The sequence below is a fragment of the Haemorhous mexicanus genome, chromosome Z, assembly GCF_027477595.1.
Source record: "Haemorhous mexicanus isolate bHaeMex1 chromosome Z, bHaeMex1.pri, whole genome shotgun sequence".
NCBI lineage: Eukaryota > Metazoa > Chordata > Aves > Passeriformes > Fringillidae > Haemorhous > Haemorhous mexicanus.
Genome location: NC_082381.1, coordinates 50,593,073 through 50,611,275, shown reverse-complemented (window position 1 = coordinate 50,611,275; position 18,203 = coordinate 50,593,073). Strand labels below are relative to the sequence as shown.

The window sequence follows — 18,203 nt, the reverse complement described above, 5'->3', positions numbered from 1 at the left end:
TATCAAGAACATGCAAATGCTGGAGTTATAAATTTGTTATAAATTTGTCTACTCTGTGTATGACTTAATGGTTTAAGAAAACAAGAACCTGACTGATCCTCTTACTGTGATTTGTAAGGGCTCTCTTTAGTTAATTCCCTACTGGCTATTAAGTTATGTGCTGAAGCAGCTATCTTCCTCACAGTCCTGGAATTAAGGTCTCTTTTCTCCAGAACTAGAAAAAAACAAGGTCACAATTCACAAGCAATAGCAGAAAACTGACCCACAACTGGATTGTGAATCACTCTTAAACTCAATTAAATCTGGCATTAAAAGTTCCAGCACTACCTTTTTGTTTATATGACACTGATTTGACTATTTATGCGTGCCAAAGTTTTTATCTCCGGTGTCAATGTGAGAAAACCACTATTTTCAGTTTGCCTGGCATTTTAATATCAGGCACAGGTGACCCGTAAAGTCCCGTAAATTAAATTAGTTCCTTCCCATCTAGAAACAACTGTTTTGTCAACAAACAACTCTTCTTTTTTATTCCATTTTTCCTGTTTTAAGTCCTCAATACTAAGAAGCTGTCATTTCTTTCTTCCTCATCTACACTAACACTTCCCAAACTATTCCAAGTCCTAGCAAATTCGTTTACCTCCAAAAGTCTATCTGTACCATCAGGGGAAAAAATATGTCATCACTTGAGGGATCCAATTGCTCCTCTTTAACCTTACCCTACTTCTACTTGGGTTTTTCTCAGAATGATTCTTTTCATTTAGGGTGACTTTATGTGCCCTAACTCTGTACATCATCTAAACCACTAGATAAACAGTAGGAAAATGTTTTCCTAGAGACCGCATGTTTGTGCCTGCTTTTATTAGCCAATGGCTTCTGAAAAGAAGGTGCAGATTTTACTAATTCAAACATGTTCACATTCAAGAAGTCCAGAAATACCAAGTGACACAATATCTAACTTTGAAAAGCTCCTCTGAAGAATTCTCTTTTGCAAGATAATCTACATGCAAGACGCAACAAAAAACTGTGTAACGCTGATGCAGCAACACTGAGGGTTCAGACAAGGATCATGAGAGTCTGGAATGAAGCAAGGTGATTTAAGATCTCTGTTTTCTTTATATAATTGCATTAATCAGACAAACAGGTATCACAGCAAATGTATTCTCTCTTGTCTCCTGGGAGACTGACTCAATAGCTAGGAACTGCCTCATGAAGATCAACTCTTGTTCCATTGAGACAAACAGAAAGGTGCACAAAACTGTGACCATTTTCCTTCTGAGAATCATGTCACTGACAAGAAACTGTAAGGATTTGTGATCTGAACATTGCCACCATTTTATTTTAAGATGTTTTTAGAATGCTTCTTGATTTTACGTACCAAAGCAACATGAACAGTGAATTCCACACCAATGCCAACAGAAGCAATCAGGATAACCACAGGCACTGCACTCAGCTTTATTCCAATTAGACCCATCATGCCGAACAGCTCCACAGTCATCAGAGCCAGCACCACCACCTAGATGATTTCAAACATCTATCAGTATTTCTTATACTCCAGACAATGAGGAGAAAGACATTTCCAAATAACGTGGTTACCATAGGACATATTCCTCAAAGCCATCCTATATTCCCAATGACAAGGTGCTCTTACTTGTTTCATTATTCTCAATGGCAATGAATGCTGCACAGCCAGTCTAAATTACACCCTAAGAACCAGTTAACATGTGAAGCACCAGCTTTGTATTGGATATGATCCATCAGTGAGCTGAAAAACCATTTATTCCTCCTTATCATGGATACTCCCAGAAGGTACATTTTTCTTTTTCACCCATCTTTCACACAATCCTTCTTTATTTTTTTTAATTTATTGTAATATTTTATTTTATTCTTTAGACAATATGTCTAAAGCACAGAAGAAACGGAATGCCATAATCAGCTGATGAGTCTCAGGTTACAGAGGGACTCTCAGCTTTTAAGGTATTTGGGGGGGATTGACATGGACAAAGTGAACAGTTAAATATAAGAGGAAGCTTTTATTTTTCTTTGATCTACCTTGTAAAAAAAGCTGAGGAAAAGGGAGGGAAGGAAATCTGGAGAATCAACTTTAAAAGTAGCTAAAGCCAAGCAGGAGAAAGAAAAAAAAAAAAAAAGACACACTCATAAAAGCAATGGTGGACTCTGAAAATAAACTCCTTTTCCAAAGGAGAAAAAGTATGCACTACAATAAATGATTTTATAAGCTAATGAATCAAGCATAATAGCATAAATTGCTTGATAAGGTGCTATGAAAAATATTCTAGACTAAACATTTACCTTTTAACATACCTGTCATATAAATGTACATTAAAAAAACTAGTAACTGTTTTATACTTTTCTACTTCTGGCTTTTTATAAACCATACAATAGTTTATGGAATTTAAACATAGGGACATCATCATTCAATTTAACTGAATGTTTACTGAGAGGCTTTTGGTGCCTTGCAGAAAGCATGGAGGAGTATTCTCTGCAGTTTACAATTTTATGCTCTTTCTCCTCTCTCAGTTACAGACTTTCCACAGTCTGTTCCATACAACATGAGCATTTCATTTTTTTCCAGAAAAATTGCATCCAGAATGGCTGGGAAAATTTACAGACAAGCTAGTTATAAGCGACTGCCTTAAAAAAAATTATGTGTGACAAAAGAAGAGAAGGAATACAGAATCAGAAATTATTTTAATAAAGCTCTTAATTTTCCTCTGTGTCTTTATTTCTTATGTTAGTGTGCATTTGAGCAAGGGTAAAAGTTTATGTACCTTTCTAAGAAACCTTTAAACCGGCAAAAAAGGTGGCCAGAAGATTAAAGTTATTAAGGTTTGTACCTTCAGCATGAACCCTACCCCCTCAAGTTGAATAAATATATAATGAATGATGCAATATACATACTCCACCAGAGGCCCAGACATAAACAAAACCTTCCCGACTACAGCAAGAGCTATGCTGAAAGGAATTTGACTTCAACAAAGACCCTTATAATAAACTTACAATGATCCCAGCTGTCCAGGGGTTTAGGAGGAAGAGGGCACACACCAGAAACGTGCAAGCCAAAACCACACTAATGGATAAGAGGAGCCAGTGACGAAGTCCAATGTACTGCTCCCAGAAGAGAAATGGGTAACCATTAGGGTAGCTGGATATCCCCAAGCTGGTGTAGTTATTACAGATAGCTCTCACTTTCTCAATAGCCTCCACAAAGTCAGAAGTTTCGCGCAATCCATTGAGGTAGAAAGGAAACTGAGCATATTCTATGGGCTCGGCTGCTGGAACTAGGAAAACAACAGCAGTGTTAAAATGCACTTTTGGGAAGAAGATGATATACAGAGATCAGAGTTAGCAAAACATTTAATCTTCACAGCAAAATGCATAAAAGGTGACGAATTTAAATTTACTTGTTTGGAATTAATGATAGTTTTAAAACTCTCCAGTAAAGAGAAACTGGAAACGTATGTGAGATTACTCTATTGTATCATGCAGTGTAATGGGATGAACACAGCCTCCACCAAGTTCCCTAACAGTTATATATAATTTAAGTTATATGTCAATCCATGTATTTAATCCTGATCAGTGTTACAGTGCTTTTTACAGAATACCTAGTCAAAAATCCCTAACTGCAACATAGGAGTAGACAATCACATAATTAAAAAAATTTTATCCAAATGCTCCTCTTTTATGCAGTTTCTTCAACATCAAAGATCATTTCCCTGAGATTAAGTGAGATCCACTGACACAAAACTAGAGAAAAATTAGGCTTGAGCAGGTTGGTTGTTTTTTAAAGATTTCCATCAAATATTTGGAAATTCAGATGCAGAAATCCACATTCAGATGGAAATCAGTGGAGGAAAAAATCCCCATAATATAGAAGTAATGGCTTACTGAGGAAATATATAATTTTGTATCCCTAATAATTTGACAAACCAACACTCTCCATTCTTCTTTTTGAGTGTAATGCAAGGTCTACTCTATGACTAGAAAAGAAAAGGCTTCTTCAACAAGCTTTTGGTTACTGCCATTGTGTGTTCCAACCCTGCAGCTTCATTCAGTTGACTTGCTTAACATGATTTGCCCTATTATAATCTCAACTATAAATTTTCATTAAGACAAAACTTGGCTGACTGCCACAAAGCTCTAGGGTTTGGATACACTGAAGCATGGTTATCCAACCACATTTCCAAGTGCACCAGTTGTCCCCTATATGCCCTCTCTCCTTCCCTACTGGTGTCCAACTAGCAATCCTCAATTGAAAGCTCAGTCTAAGCCAGCTTTTGGTATTGGTGCCAGGAAAACAGTGAATGCTGCAAAGTGGGACTTCTCCCCTAGTCCCTCTAGCTCTTGTACGATATCAGTGCAGTAGCTTAGTGTATGAGTTACCTTGGTAAAAATTTCTTTGATATTAAGAATTGAGAACAACCATGATAGAATTTCAGTAATGAAATTTTAGAAAAACTTAGGCAGGAATTTAATGAAATGCCCAGGTTTCCCACACAGGTAAAACTATCAGGCAACACTTTAAAAAAAGCAATGTTTACTATAAAATTTTAGAGCTTTAAACTGTTCTATAACTCATTATTCAACATGATAAAACCCTGTAATGGTGTCACAGTCTCAGCGGTGCTTGGATCTCCTATGACTACAGCGTAACACAATGTCTTCTCCTGCTTCTGCTTCTGAGCCCTGTGCAGCATCAGGGGTTACTGGTGCTGGAAGGAAGGAGTGGGGGCACTCATGTAAACTGCAGGATGTTAAGATGAAACACTACTTACTCCTCAGCCGTGTTTCTGGCATGTAGTCTGCTTTGTCATGGACCCACTCCGGGCGGTGCGGGCGGATGTTGGCCTGCGAGGCAGCATACGCCACAGGGTCATTGCTAACCCAGGCTGTCAGGTAGATGTAGAAAGCATTTGGGTTAATGATTCCATCCGCATCCACCAGACGCTGTTTAGTCAACTGCAAGATGGGAAAAAATTAGAAGCCTTTCAGAACAAGTTTTGCTTTCAGCACTCCTGCCATAATGCTTTCAGCAAATGGCCTGGAGATGCAACACACGTACAGGAGGGTAAAAGCAAAAGAAGATGAATCTTCACTTGAAGGGACTTATCAGTAAACTATTGCTGGACAACAAAACCAAAATCTAAGAAAATGCAGCGACAGTGGTTATTCATAAATTAGTACTCATATAATATTTACAATAACTAGTAAATCAACAGATGGTTCCAGAATACACTGAACCAGTTAAATCCAAATTCTGAAAGACTGCAGCCAAGAATGAAAAACAACCAAGTTGGAGAAACATATTTAAAGACACGGAAAGAAAACCTGGCAAGAGTCCCTATACATGTCTGTGTGCAGTTAACCTCTGTTGTTAACACTGAAGGAAATGCCACCCAGTAAATGGAGGAGAGCTATAAAAATAAAACAACATCTGTATAAATTTTGCTAACACTTGCCTCCTACGACCTATGTATTCAGAAAATGCCCAGCGTCAAAAAAGCAGACGACTGCCCCGTGTTATTTGGGTCACTGTGGGCAAATGCATCCGTGGGGTAAACAGCAGTGGTATACTTGCAGGGTTCTGTTAGCCAAATCCTGCACAGCTAGAGCTCTTGCAGAGGACTCCATGGGTGAAAAGTATTACTGGGACTTTTTGTTTTGTTTATTTAAAATTCTGGCTGAGCTCCAGTTCCAGGTCTTTTTAATGAAATGAAAAACAACAGTGACAGCAGTTAAAAAAAAAAAAAAGTTAGATTCCAAGGATCTGGATTCAATTAGTCCACAGGATATGCAACAACTGTATGTCTTCAAGCTGTCTCTGGAACTGCACAGTACAGCGCTCAACCCCTGTGGGTGCACCACACTTTTCTCCCTCCCAGGCACAGGAAATTATATCAGCAGCTGCAGTCCAATTGCATTTGTTCCACAGCGTACCTGGTACACTCTGCTAAACAAAATCTCACTGAAGGTTTTCTCTTCAACTCCCTTTCTTTGCCTAATTCATTGGTGAAGCTTCATTCAGACCTGACAGCATGTTGCATGTTGCTATACAGGAGTGTGTTTCACACACTACAGTAACTTTGAACAATGTACTCTGTAAATCTGTCACCTTTAATGCCAGGAAGAAAAAAGAAAGACAGTAAGCAGAACTGCCAAGAAGCTCATTAAAAACACTATTTTTCTGCCTGAAAGCACAGTGAGTTGATGATGACTCTCAGAGAAGAGAAGGTATGTTATTGAAGAATTTCTTCTTCAGCATTTGAAATCTGATTTTAGTGTAAGGAGTTATTCCTAATGTATTTCCACTTACAAGTGGCTACAGCAAATGCAGTCATATGCTGTGGTAACCTCAGGCATATTTTATTTGGTCAGCTTTAACAACTGCCATTGGTAGTTCTACAGCACTTTAGATATACTTAGTGATCATGGTACAAGATTTTGATACTGCATGTAATCCCTTTCGTCTCCTTCCTCTATAATTCATCAATATCTTTTTAAAAATGTTCTTCTTTGAACAAATCAGTAGGAACAAAACAAATAACTGCAAATGTCTGACATAGGACTACACTCCATACACCTATGGATGCAGAGAGGGATTTTTCACAACAATTTCCATGGAAACTGAGCATGTCTGGCATGGGAGCACAAAATGCACACCACCCAGTAACAATCTAGGACTGGTATTTGTCATGTTGATTCGAACACTTTGCAACATAGGCCACACTGCATCTGAGGAGTGGCTTCAGCAACATCAGCAAGGCCATACAAGAAAGGCATAATTCAGGCATTCAGCTGCTTGAGCTGGAAAAATGATACTACAGCCTCTGTAGAACTTTGCACCTCCCCCCACTCCTGATGGCTTGTGTATTGTTGTGTAAACCAGCATGGACTCTGATATGCTACCTGGCTGATATCAATGGGCTTCGCATGGTTGCCTGTTTGTACCAAGAGTTTGTAAGCCAAAACAGCATCATCAGAACCATTTTTGTAGCTGTTGTAAGTGATCTTCCCAGTTTCCCAGTCACTGTCAAACGCATCTTGAAGTCCTGAGGAGTTAAGAGAGACAAGGAGAAGACAGAATAAGCAGGTGAACAATCACTATTATAAACAAGTTTCAGAAGGAGAAAGAATAATGATGTTTCTTGATATGGAATGGATGAAGGATGAAAATTATTGACCTGGTGCCTCCTAAATTTGGGGCTCCACGCAGTCAGCATGTGGGAAGTGTCAGCTGCATGTCCAATATTTTGCCCAAATATAGGCAGGGGAAGCAAGGAAATGCAAGGGAGAAGCCCCAGGAGTCCCCAGGTTGTGCAGACCAGCGAAGCTGAGCTAGCAAGCTGCAGATGCCTTGTGAACTGGCAAAAATGGCTTCCCTTCAAGGGAAAGATGAAGATCTTCTCCAAGTGTTCCACTTGGAGAAGTGTATGGGAAAGAGTTACTCTTGTCTAGAACAGAAAAGGGCTGAGCTCAGCCCTCATCCAGCTTCACCATCTTTCAACCAGAGGAGGCATAAGTCTGTTACCTAGAAGGGAAACGTACTCCTTACTCACCTCTGCCTCACCAAGACCCTGTCTGAGTGCATGGAGCCACAGAGGAGGACACACACCGCTCTCATTACTGTTTTGAGCTACTGCAGAGCACTGGGGCAATAGCTTCTACACTATAACCAGAAATTCCACTATGAGCGGGGAGAAAAACACACTCAAACTTTCAACTTCAAACAGCAACTCAGCTGCTCCTCAAGCACAGCGTGAGTGAACACGATTTTGTCAATTTGTTCCATCTGTTCAACTTGTGCAGCTAATACAAGTCATGGGATCTGCTGCCAGCACATGTAAAGATCACAGCCAACACCTATTCACTCTCAACTGTTATTTTCCTCCTTGCCACCCTTCCAGGGGGAGGGAATACCTCACAGCAGAAATTTGGATCAGATTTAGTACAGGAAGCCACAGCCCAGTACAAGGAGGCTCTGTGCGAGCAGATGACAAACCGCATGTCCAGGGAAGGGAAGAAAAAGGCCGGGGGAGTGGCGGTGGAGGAAATCATTGACCCACCTCACAGCTGGGCTGAGGAGCTGTAATGAAAACCATCGCTGCAGGCTGGGTAGGTTAGCTACAGCTGTACTGAGATAAGAGCACTGGAAGAGAAAATGCACCCAGCTGACACTGACTCCTGGGCAGAGTACCCATTCTCATTGACAAACTCGGCCTCTCTTCTTAGAAAACTGCCTCTGATGCTGTCTCACTAAACCATGTCAAATCATGTGAAGCCAACAGGCTGAGAACCAAATGATGAAAGAGGCCTGCCAGATCTCTGCATGCAGTCCTCTGGCACTGCTCCAGGAGGAGGGACAATTTGCCATCAGGTTTTCTGACATCACCAAAGGACTTTGAGGTTCCCTTTCAAAAAAGCACTGTTTGCTGGCACTGTAGAGAGGGGAAACATTGGTAAGAGTATGCAAAAATACCAATCCATCCCTTCTGTGCCACATCCAGCTCCACATCAGTTTCTCACAAAGTGGCCAGGTGAGAGTATTTGGGCTATCGTATCAGTGACAAGACACACAATGACTTTGGAAAGTGAAGAGGATGCTGTCAAAAAAGCACGTGGAGAAGAAGGAGATGACCTAAGAACAGTGTAATTTCCAGTAGAAGTGTCCCTTCCACAGAAGGAGCACACAAATTCCATGATAGACAGCATGTCAGGGCAGAACTTTCGCATAAACATCCCACCCCTGTCAGGGGGCTCCACAGACACAATAAAAAATAAATCCATTGGCATGTGACATACCAGTTTTAGGTTGTAAAAAAGGGCATGTACTTGGGAACATTACTGCAGTGGGTGAAAACTCAGCTCTCTTACGTCTCCACCAGATCCTCCTGCTCCCCTGCTCTCACAAGTTTGGTCATCCTTCAAATCCTGCTCCCTTTTACACTTTTATTCTTCAACTAGCTTAAAACACTTTCTGTTTTGCGTGATTTTATAACTTGCCTTGCTGAAACTGAAAAGAATATTAAAAATCCCCTGGCAGGTGTACTTAATTTCTAAAGAATTTCAAACTTGCAAGAAATAAAATTTGCCATTACACTTTGAAATTTGTAGTAGACTTTGCTGTTTTCAAAGCAAACATGTTCATAACAATTATTTTAATAGACATTTAATCTACCATAAATGGGATAAACTATATGTTTCTGGGCAGAAAGATGAAAGTATGTTGCTGACATCTTTCTGCAGAAAAGTTATAGAAATTAAGGGAATTTTTAAAACTTTATATAATGGATTTTTTCACATAAGCAGTCACTTTTGCTCAGTACTTCAGAAGAAAGTGACAATATCGAAAATTACGTGGGGGTGAGGAAGGAATTCCTCCTGGCTCATGTGAGCAGCTGCTACCTTGAAACACCAGATAAGATTTCCCTTTGCAAAAACAAGCCTAATTAGAAGCCATCAGGGAATCCAAGTTACCTCATTTACATTTGGTCACTAACAAAAGCAATGTTAACATTTACAGCTTCAATGAATGATTAGTGTGAACTTTTCTTCTGTTGCATTTTCAGTAACAGAAAATGTGGTAACATAAACAATACTAAAAAGCAAAATAAGAGGGATCTCTGAAAAGAGAAGCGCATGAGGCAGAAGGCACACTCCACTGCTATTAGATGAGGAAGAATGCACAGCTAAACCAAGGGTGCCTTCTTGGTAAAAAATGGTTGTTCACATGTTGTTGCATCCTTCATTCTGCTGGACAAATGTGTGCGTGTCAGAAGGCCATCTTGAGCCATTAACCTCTGGCACTGGATTCACAGCCAAGTCAGCAGGAATTAGCCATGCAGGTCAAAGCTGTTCCTGCTCCGATTATCCACTCCTTCCAGTGCATAAAACCATGCCAGTAGAACTGCTCTGCCTCACAGAGGATTCTCCCTGAATCCAGCCTAAACCTGCACCTTGTTTGTAAATTCTATCTTCATCTTCCCTTCCCTTGACTCTTTCAGCATCAGCCACAGTTGGTAACAATGAGGTGTTATTCTGCCTGTTCGTCTGCACCTTCTGATAATTCCCCAACTATGACAAGCATGGCAGCTTTTAGTACAACAGTCTAGCTCCCCTGTTACATCAATTCCCTGTACCGCTTGAAAATATAATCTCTTCTCTTGATGCATCTCACCATCCTCCTTTACAGCCTCGTGAATGCAGTTTCATGCTCTGCCCTAAGAGCCCTGGAACTTTACAAAGCAGCAGGGCTGTATTAATTGTGACCTCCTCAGAAAAGGTGGGGAGAAGAGGTAAGTATACAGACCTAAGTGCTAATCAATAATCATAATGATTAATTCTAAAGCTGTGTGTGATCAAAAGGCCAGTCCACAGCCTATCAAAGGACTGGTATGTCACATGGACTGCAGCAAGTCACTACAGCTTCCTTGTGTCACCCTGACTGTTCTACTGTAACATTTTAGCTCCACGCAGCCTGTCAGTGTGCCTAGGGTACCAGGAATACACACAGCTCCTCTAGTGGAAGGAGAGCAGAGGACAAATAAGGACAGGCTGGCTAATGTGGACTGGAGGGGAAAAGTAACTATGTGCTGAGCTAAGTACAGAGTAGGAACAGAGCTATGGGAAGAGCATGTCTGCAAAGAACACACACGAGCACACTGCTGCAGTGTGAGAGGACATGCAGGCCCTTGGCCACACAAGAGGGACACAAAGGACTGCAAAGAGGACAGGGAGGCACCCAACGTGAAAAAGGTTTGGGAAAGCATGTGGTGCGCCTGACAGAGGGGCACTGGGAACGGGAGTACTCCTAGGAGTAACACCAAGTGGGCCAGCCTCCAGCACTTTACTTTGAGCAGCCTGCAAGGGAGCAGATCCAAGGGCACCTCCTCCTGATTTTATCGTTGGCAGACTGTGCTGAGGTTGAGCACTAATAAAGCTTCCCGAACACAATCTCAGATTTCCATCTCCCTCATGGGGGAGGGGGAAAAAGAGAAAGGGGGGACACCAGATACAGTTTTTCCTACTGTATTGGAACAGCAGCAAAAAATAACCACAAAAGAAACAAAGTAAACAGCAGAGGTTTAAGTGAATTTGGAAAAGCATGTAGAAGGACGACTGCTTAGAATTCTAGCAAGTATAGTAAGGTTTCAATCCAGCAAACATCAAGCTACATTGAATTTTCCTCCTGCCAGTAATGCCGCCCCTTACAGCTCAATATGCTTATGTGAGCAAAATATTTTAAATAAAGCTTCCAGTAAGTAGACTGCAATGAATGGATCCAATGTATTTAAAAACCATTAAAAAACCCCCAAAGCTAATAGCTGAAATACTGCTTTGCATTATTTAGGAATGCATTAAACACATGGGAAACCTCATTTTGTGTAGATTTGTCATTTACACGCATCTGCTTTCCTAATATTGTTCAACATATTTTCAGAAGGAATAAAATACATCAGATACTGACAGTTACTGATATGTTTTCTAAGAATCACAGGCTGCAGTGGTCATCTGTACACAATTAAGTTTAAAATTTACAGTCTCACCAAGTCAGCACAATTTTTTTTTTTTTTTTTTTTTTTTTTTTTTTTTTTTGGCAAACATTTCCTAGAAATTCTCCCAAGAGAAAGACATAGGTAGGACCAAAGTAATCCTGGGCAGGGTATGTTGGCTGTTAAAGTATCTTCAATATTCAATTACTTGAATACACCCTGCTACACTTCAGCACAGAAAAACAGCACCACAGAAAGGGTGAGTGTAGTTGATTAGAAACCTGGATTATGCAGTAAGTTCCTAGCCCAATAAAACACATAAGCCACACTGAGTTTTCTCCATGCCAGCAGTCCCAGTTGAAGCCAACAAGATCATTCAAGAGCTAAGTCTGTGTCAGAATACATCACTGGACAGGGATTTTTCATTCACTGCTCTGCAAACACTCACCAAATATTTATTTACGCAGGACACAGGGCCATATTTGGCCATAATACAGAACACCTCATCAACTTCTTAGACATGAATGGCATGGATATAATCCCCTAAAGCTTCAAAACTGTCTTACTGGGGAACAAACTTAAGCACAAAGAAAATAAGTGACAAAGAGCGAGCCCATACGTGGGTTCAAAGCAGCACCTAGGTGTTCTCCCTACTGCTCAGAGCCTTTGACTGTGTGACTGTGTTACAGCAATACCACTGTGAAAAACTGCTCTTTCTGACAAACTAGTAAAAGTTTCTGTAACACTCTCTTACCTTGCAGCCAGTCTCGAAAGTAGTGCAACCACATTTTGGGGAGCTGCCTATCCTCTTCCAACAGAACATATGCCACGTTGCTGAAACTTCTGTGAAGTTCATAAAGTAACTGCTGGACGTTTGGATAGTCTGCTTTCTGTGTCACAATGTACATGTTGTAAAATGAAAAGTACTTGAACTGTGCAGCAATAAAGTCATATTCCCGTGTTTCCCGTGGTACAATGTCTGTGAGATCTAGTCCATCTCTTACCCGGGTAGTTCCATAAAGGCTGAGCCCAAGTAAACCCAGAAAAAGAAAAATAACCACAATCTGCAACAGAAAACAGAGATGTATTTGGTTTTAGGCTTCTAAAGGCCCTAACAATCCATAATGTCATACTACAAAGCCAAATCCAAAATTAACATCCATCAGTACTATCAAGCTTTTATTTTTCTGGTGGTTTTTTCATGCATATACATACTACAAGACTAAGATCATTTTTTTTTCCTTGAAGGGGCTCCACATCATTGATGAGAAATTTCTAGTGTAGTAAAGTTTAAAATTTCACATCAATTTCACTGTTCACAAGCTTATGTTACTAGAAGTCACCAGAACCCTCACTTGTAACATATATTTTATGTCTCTATAGCACTTGTAAGATAAAACTTATAAAATAAGAAATCAGCTGAAAATTATTAAAAACTCTTATTTCACAAGAATTATATTTATTCCTTATACTTAAAACCATCGCTAGGATAGTTTTTTAACTGGGCAAGGCAGAAATCTAATTTTGAAAACAGGTAAATAGTTCCCCGATTACCTTAGCTTTTGGTTTTAGGAGGAATGGAGCATAATGTTTTTCTGCAAAAGATGAGAGTGTCCACTTTGTACAGGGCTGCTCAAGGCAATGTATACTGGAGTCTGAGAATTGGGAAAGCAAATCCCTCGTCGAGCTTGTGCTTTCTGGGCTCTGGCAGCTGAGGTTATCTTGTGTCACTGTCACTGGCTGCACAGATATTTCTGAGCGAGGCTCTGCTGTGGTGTAGTACACCTGCGTGTGAGGATCGTATTCTGTGCGCAGCTGCACCGTGGACTGCATTGTAATCTGAGTTTCATGTGCAAAACTGTGGCTGCTGTACGGGGGTGGAGGACTGTAGCAAGTATTGTCATTTTCTGCGTACGCTTGAGGCTCAACCTGAATCACTCTAGTGACACACGGGCTGTAAGAGAAGAAAAAAACCATCTGATCGCATTGAGACAGATCCTTATTTTAATCAGGCTAGATAGGATAACATGCTTTCATCTGAGATTTTTTTCCTACTTCTACCAGAGAGTTTACACTAATTACATGAAACATTTAGATATTAATTTCATTCTGTGCATTTAGGAAACATCTCTCAGATGTGGTTCATAGTGTAAGCCTCTGAGAATATGTGCTAATTTCTTGTCCTCCAGGAAGAAGGAAACAGCATCTGTCTGAAGACATGGACATGTACACACATCACTCCGCTAATTACACATGCTCATCAGGTAGTTGTACAGTCTGAATGCACATGCATTCTTCTCTGTACCCATGCTGAGAATTAAGATATTTAGATGAAGAGGGAAATGCATGGCATAGCTAGTTCTTGTGTTTAGAACAAATAAAGTAACTGTTAAATAATATTTGAGCCTTCTGGATAAGATCTCAGACTTTTGGGAGGCAGGTTGAAATAATCTGGCATAATCTGACTGAATATTATAAATCAGGAAAACATTAAAGTATTAATGAAGGGATTAATTTCTAGGAAGGATGGGCCATACAAAGAGACAAAACTACAGAAGTTGAAGTATTCTCTTTATTTTAGACTATGCAAGACCCTAACAGTTACCTAGTTTATATTAAAAAAATTTAACTATCAGAGACAAGCCAACTCCTGTACAAAAGAAATGACAAGTGGATGATACTAAACAGTATCAGATATTTTTCACCAAGTGCACAAATCCTACAAAAATAAGAGGAATTCAGAATGTTGCCTACCTAATCAAACCAAGCTCTTACTGGTTGCATTTCTTTACATGCAAAGGGGCTGAATTCTGATGCACATTTGGTGCAGCTTTAGGTGAGGGAATAAATAGAAGGTCTGAGGGTCCTGAATTCTTGAAAATCAGGGCTCCAATACTCTAATACATTCAGCTGTTCTCTGGAACTATGACTGAATAAGAAATAGCTTGGGATCTACTCCCTGTTTTAACCATTCACCCATAGACAAATTCAGTAAAATGTTTTCTTCCTTCTTCCTTTGACATTAAATATTAAACTATCAGCTCCTGGATGCATGTAAAAGGCTGAAATGTCCCAATGCAGATTCTCCACATCTTGGTTATGACAGTAGGAGTACATGTAGAAGTGTAGCTCACCCTCTTCACTGCAGTCAAAAGCAAAAACTAAGGTAGAAAAGAGGTTTCGTTTCCAAGCAGCGGCTCCACTGACAAGAGCAGACTCCTAGCCCCCATTACAGGTTCAGAGTTGGCTGTGTATCGGGTGAGAGTATGTTTGTACACACTTTAGAATGGAAGTGTTACCATTCTGTATTACTACTGCAGCCACAAAGGACGCTTTATCAAGCATTATCCTGTAATGGTAATGATTTTTCCTTACAGTGCTATGAAAAACTCACCTAAGGGGAAGTAATTTCTGAGTTTATTTATTTAGGTTTAAAAGCATAAAAGCATAAAGATTAACACATAGTGATTTACTGTAAATCAGGCTTCTCAGTATCCTGAGTTATGTACAGCTTTCCAAGATTAGCCAGTACTGGCACTAGACACCTTGCAGTAAGTCATAACCTTCTAAAAACACTTCAAGATATTCCTAAATAGTGGATCTTTCATCTGCTTTCAGAAAGTTGTTCTCCAACAGTAAAAACGGACATATGCAGGAATGAAGGGAAAAGTGTGGGGGAAAGGGGATGTGGGGGAAGAGAGGAAGACAGATATATTCCAGCTTTTCCCTGCAGGCAAGTTAAAAACAAGGCAGCAAATGTAAGCCAGTCACTAGCAATGAAATGGTAGCAATAACATGCTGACCCCACTTTAGTCAAGAACTCCCACTCCTGACAAGGAATGGATGCACTGATTGGTGACCACAGAAAGGACAAAGCTACTGCTAACTCTCACCTTGTAAAACAGCAAAATATGTCCAGTCTCCTGTCTTCCCGACGATAAAGGTCCATGCTCAGGATAGCAGGGAAAATCAGCAGAACCATGGCAAAATTGAACACCACCACAACTGCTGCCTAGAGACAATCACAGGATAGGTAATGCTGCTAAACTTCATTTATGGCATCAGCATCAGCTTTACAAAGCATAAAAATCCCTTTCAGTTCTCATCCCCATTTACCATTGCAATCCATCTGATGCTTTCAAGCTTTTGCCTGAGCAAACAGATTTATGTTTACATTCCCATTTCATTATGGTAGGATTATTGTGGTGAATCAACTTAATTTAATACTCAACCTTGTATTATCATAATACATTCTTGCCTGGATATGTGGTGATTATTTTTTAAAGAGGAAAAACAGTCTGTTGACTCAGTAATCATATTTTTATATGAAATTCTGCCATATTTAGAGTCTCAAAGCAAAATAAAATGGAAGAAAACCTGAAAGTAGAACCGAAGGTCTTCCATTTATGGGATCTGAAGTGATTTAAGTATCACAATAATATTAAAGCATGTTATTAAATCAGAAAATAAGATCTCTGTAAATTTAAAAAAAACAAACAACAGATGACTTTGGTGAAATACTGCACACTTGATAGTCTTACTTAAAAGTTTAGCCAAGAAAAAGCAATATTTTGAGTTTACCAGGGATTATTTGTAAAGTACAATCAAAACTAAACCAACACCACACAGAAAATATGTGTTAATATGCCTGTGTTTAACAATGAGCCAGTCTACCAAAATGAGGCTTAAATTGGAACAAGAATACTTGATTTAATTTGTAAAGCAAGTATCACATAATGAAAAAAAAACAACCTCCCCGCCCACCCCCTTTCAAACCATACTCCAAACCCTTTCCCACACAGAGATTCCCAGAGAATTTCCATAAACATATGTGGTGCAGCATCTATCATTATTATTGATAGCATGTATTTGTAATGCAGAATTGTTAGGAGCCCTACCCATCACAAAGAAAAGCTGGGCACTGGGAACTGGAAGACAGTTGTAAGGGTAGGAGAAACACTAGGAAAAAAATTGTTCAGCCACCAACCAATGAAAAGAAAAAACCCTTTGAAAGCCTTATGTTTTACCCATTTGGTAACCAGCAGCTATCTCAATAGTAGCCCAGTTTCATGTTAAGCTATCTGTATATAAACTATCAAGCGCCTCCACCTGTAACTTCTGAAATAATGGCTACTTGGGTTAATACAGTCTTGAAAAAGAACAAAAGTTGGGCTACAAAAATGACCCAATATAAATGTGATGTCTTTTTTCCCAAAAGAAATAGAGAGTTTCTTTTGATCTTGAGAGATCAGACGTCAAAACTGGCAGTACAAACAATGTGATATCCAAAATCCATGTTTTAAAAATTTTTTTAGTTGCTTTTCAATTAAGTTATATAAATTGCTTAAATTTAACTGCAAAAATCAATGTAATAACAGCCTGTAAGATTTTCACAGTTTTTAAATAGTCAGAATATAATAACAAGCTTAGAATGACAGAATCAACTAGTTATGTAAATATTTTCTAGTAATTTCAGTCACAAATATACTGCATACAAAAGCTGGTTTTATTGCTGTTTCTCTCTCCTGGTCTCCAGCCTGCTTTAAGATTTTAGTACTGCTGACTGTCTGCAGACATGGCTACTAAAACAGAATTTACCTGGTACTTGAAGCCAAATTAGTATTTAGTCATCTTTGCGAGAAAAGATCCAATGATTATTTAATGATTTATAAATATTCACACAGAAAAGTATGCAAGTTCATAGCCAATACTTTAAAATTAAGTGATTTGCTTTTGATCTGCTCTAGAATTAATTAAATCTGTCAGAAAAACAAATGGCTGCTGTTGAAAGAAAGGTGTTTGTTGGACTTCGTTCTTACAACTTTGCTTTCTTTGCTGGTGCTAAACCAAAATAAGGCTGAATCACCCATATGACATGAATAATTAGTTGTGCCTAACCAAGATCTTGTATCAAGGATCAGCTAAGATTTACTGAGATTTGGAAAAAATAGCTGAGGTCTGAGTCAATAATTCTTATTCCTCTTAGCATGGTTGAAAAACTAACAGAAGTCCTCTGTTTCTGCTCTATAACCTGCAAATACTTCATGCCATATCAGTTCCCTTTCTAGACCCCAACATCCTTGAATTGCCAATATTACTGAATCTGAAAATTAATAGTTAACCGTGTGGTAGAGATGCCATTCAAGTTAGTTATACTGACATCTGATTTTTTTAGGAAGGATCAAAACTAATCCAACAACACACAGTAAATCTGCCTACTTACATCTCTTTTTGGAACAACTACATTTTCCACTGTGCCATCCTACCACTGATATACTACTTTACCCTGCAAGTAAAATACTTCAAAGCAGTCTCTGTTCTGATTTTAACTTCAATAGATTCCTAGAGCTTAATATTGCACGACCTATATATTGCACACTCTATCTCACTCACCTTAACTCAGCATTACAAGGATTAACTGTTCTCAGCTTTCACAACTGAATAAGTTCTTGTGTGAATTCTAATACGTTGTCCCATCAAAGAAACCCCACCCTCTGACTTGCTAAGGAGAGGAAAGGATGAATTACTGAGGAGGGATTCAGTCCCTGACGCGATGCATCTGCCACTTCTGCCCTCCCAATACCATTCATACACACAGTGCTGCGGAATAGGAGAGTACGAGAACTGAGATCCTGACAACAGCCACAATCTGCAAAAGCAACAAGGAACTGTGGCAGCTGAGCTTCCCGAGCACAG

The 18,203-nt window shown here is 39.5% G+C and overlaps 1 protein-coding gene across 1 annotated transcript in view; it reads right to left on the bottom strand.

Annotated features, from left to right (window-relative positions):
- Positions 1-18,203, bottom strand: part of PTCH1 (patched 1) — a 68,008-nt gene that overhangs the window by 11,592 nt on the left and 38,213 nt on the right. Inside the window, exons 13-19 of the mRNA XM_059873770.1 lie at positions 15,401-15,519; positions 13,062-13,461; positions 12,262-12,571; positions 6,925-7,067; positions 4,794-4,977; positions 3,019-3,299; positions 1,376-1,513 (exon numbers count right to left, since the gene is read on the bottom strand). Coding sequence (XP_059729753.1) covers positions 1,376-1,513; positions 3,019-3,299; positions 4,794-4,977; positions 6,925-7,067; positions 12,262-12,571; positions 13,062-13,461; positions 15,401-15,519 — 1,575 coding nt within the window. The remainder of the gene's footprint in view (positions 1-1,375; positions 1,514-3,018; positions 3,300-4,793; positions 4,978-6,924; positions 7,068-12,261; positions 12,572-13,061; positions 13,462-15,400; positions 15,520-18,203) is intronic.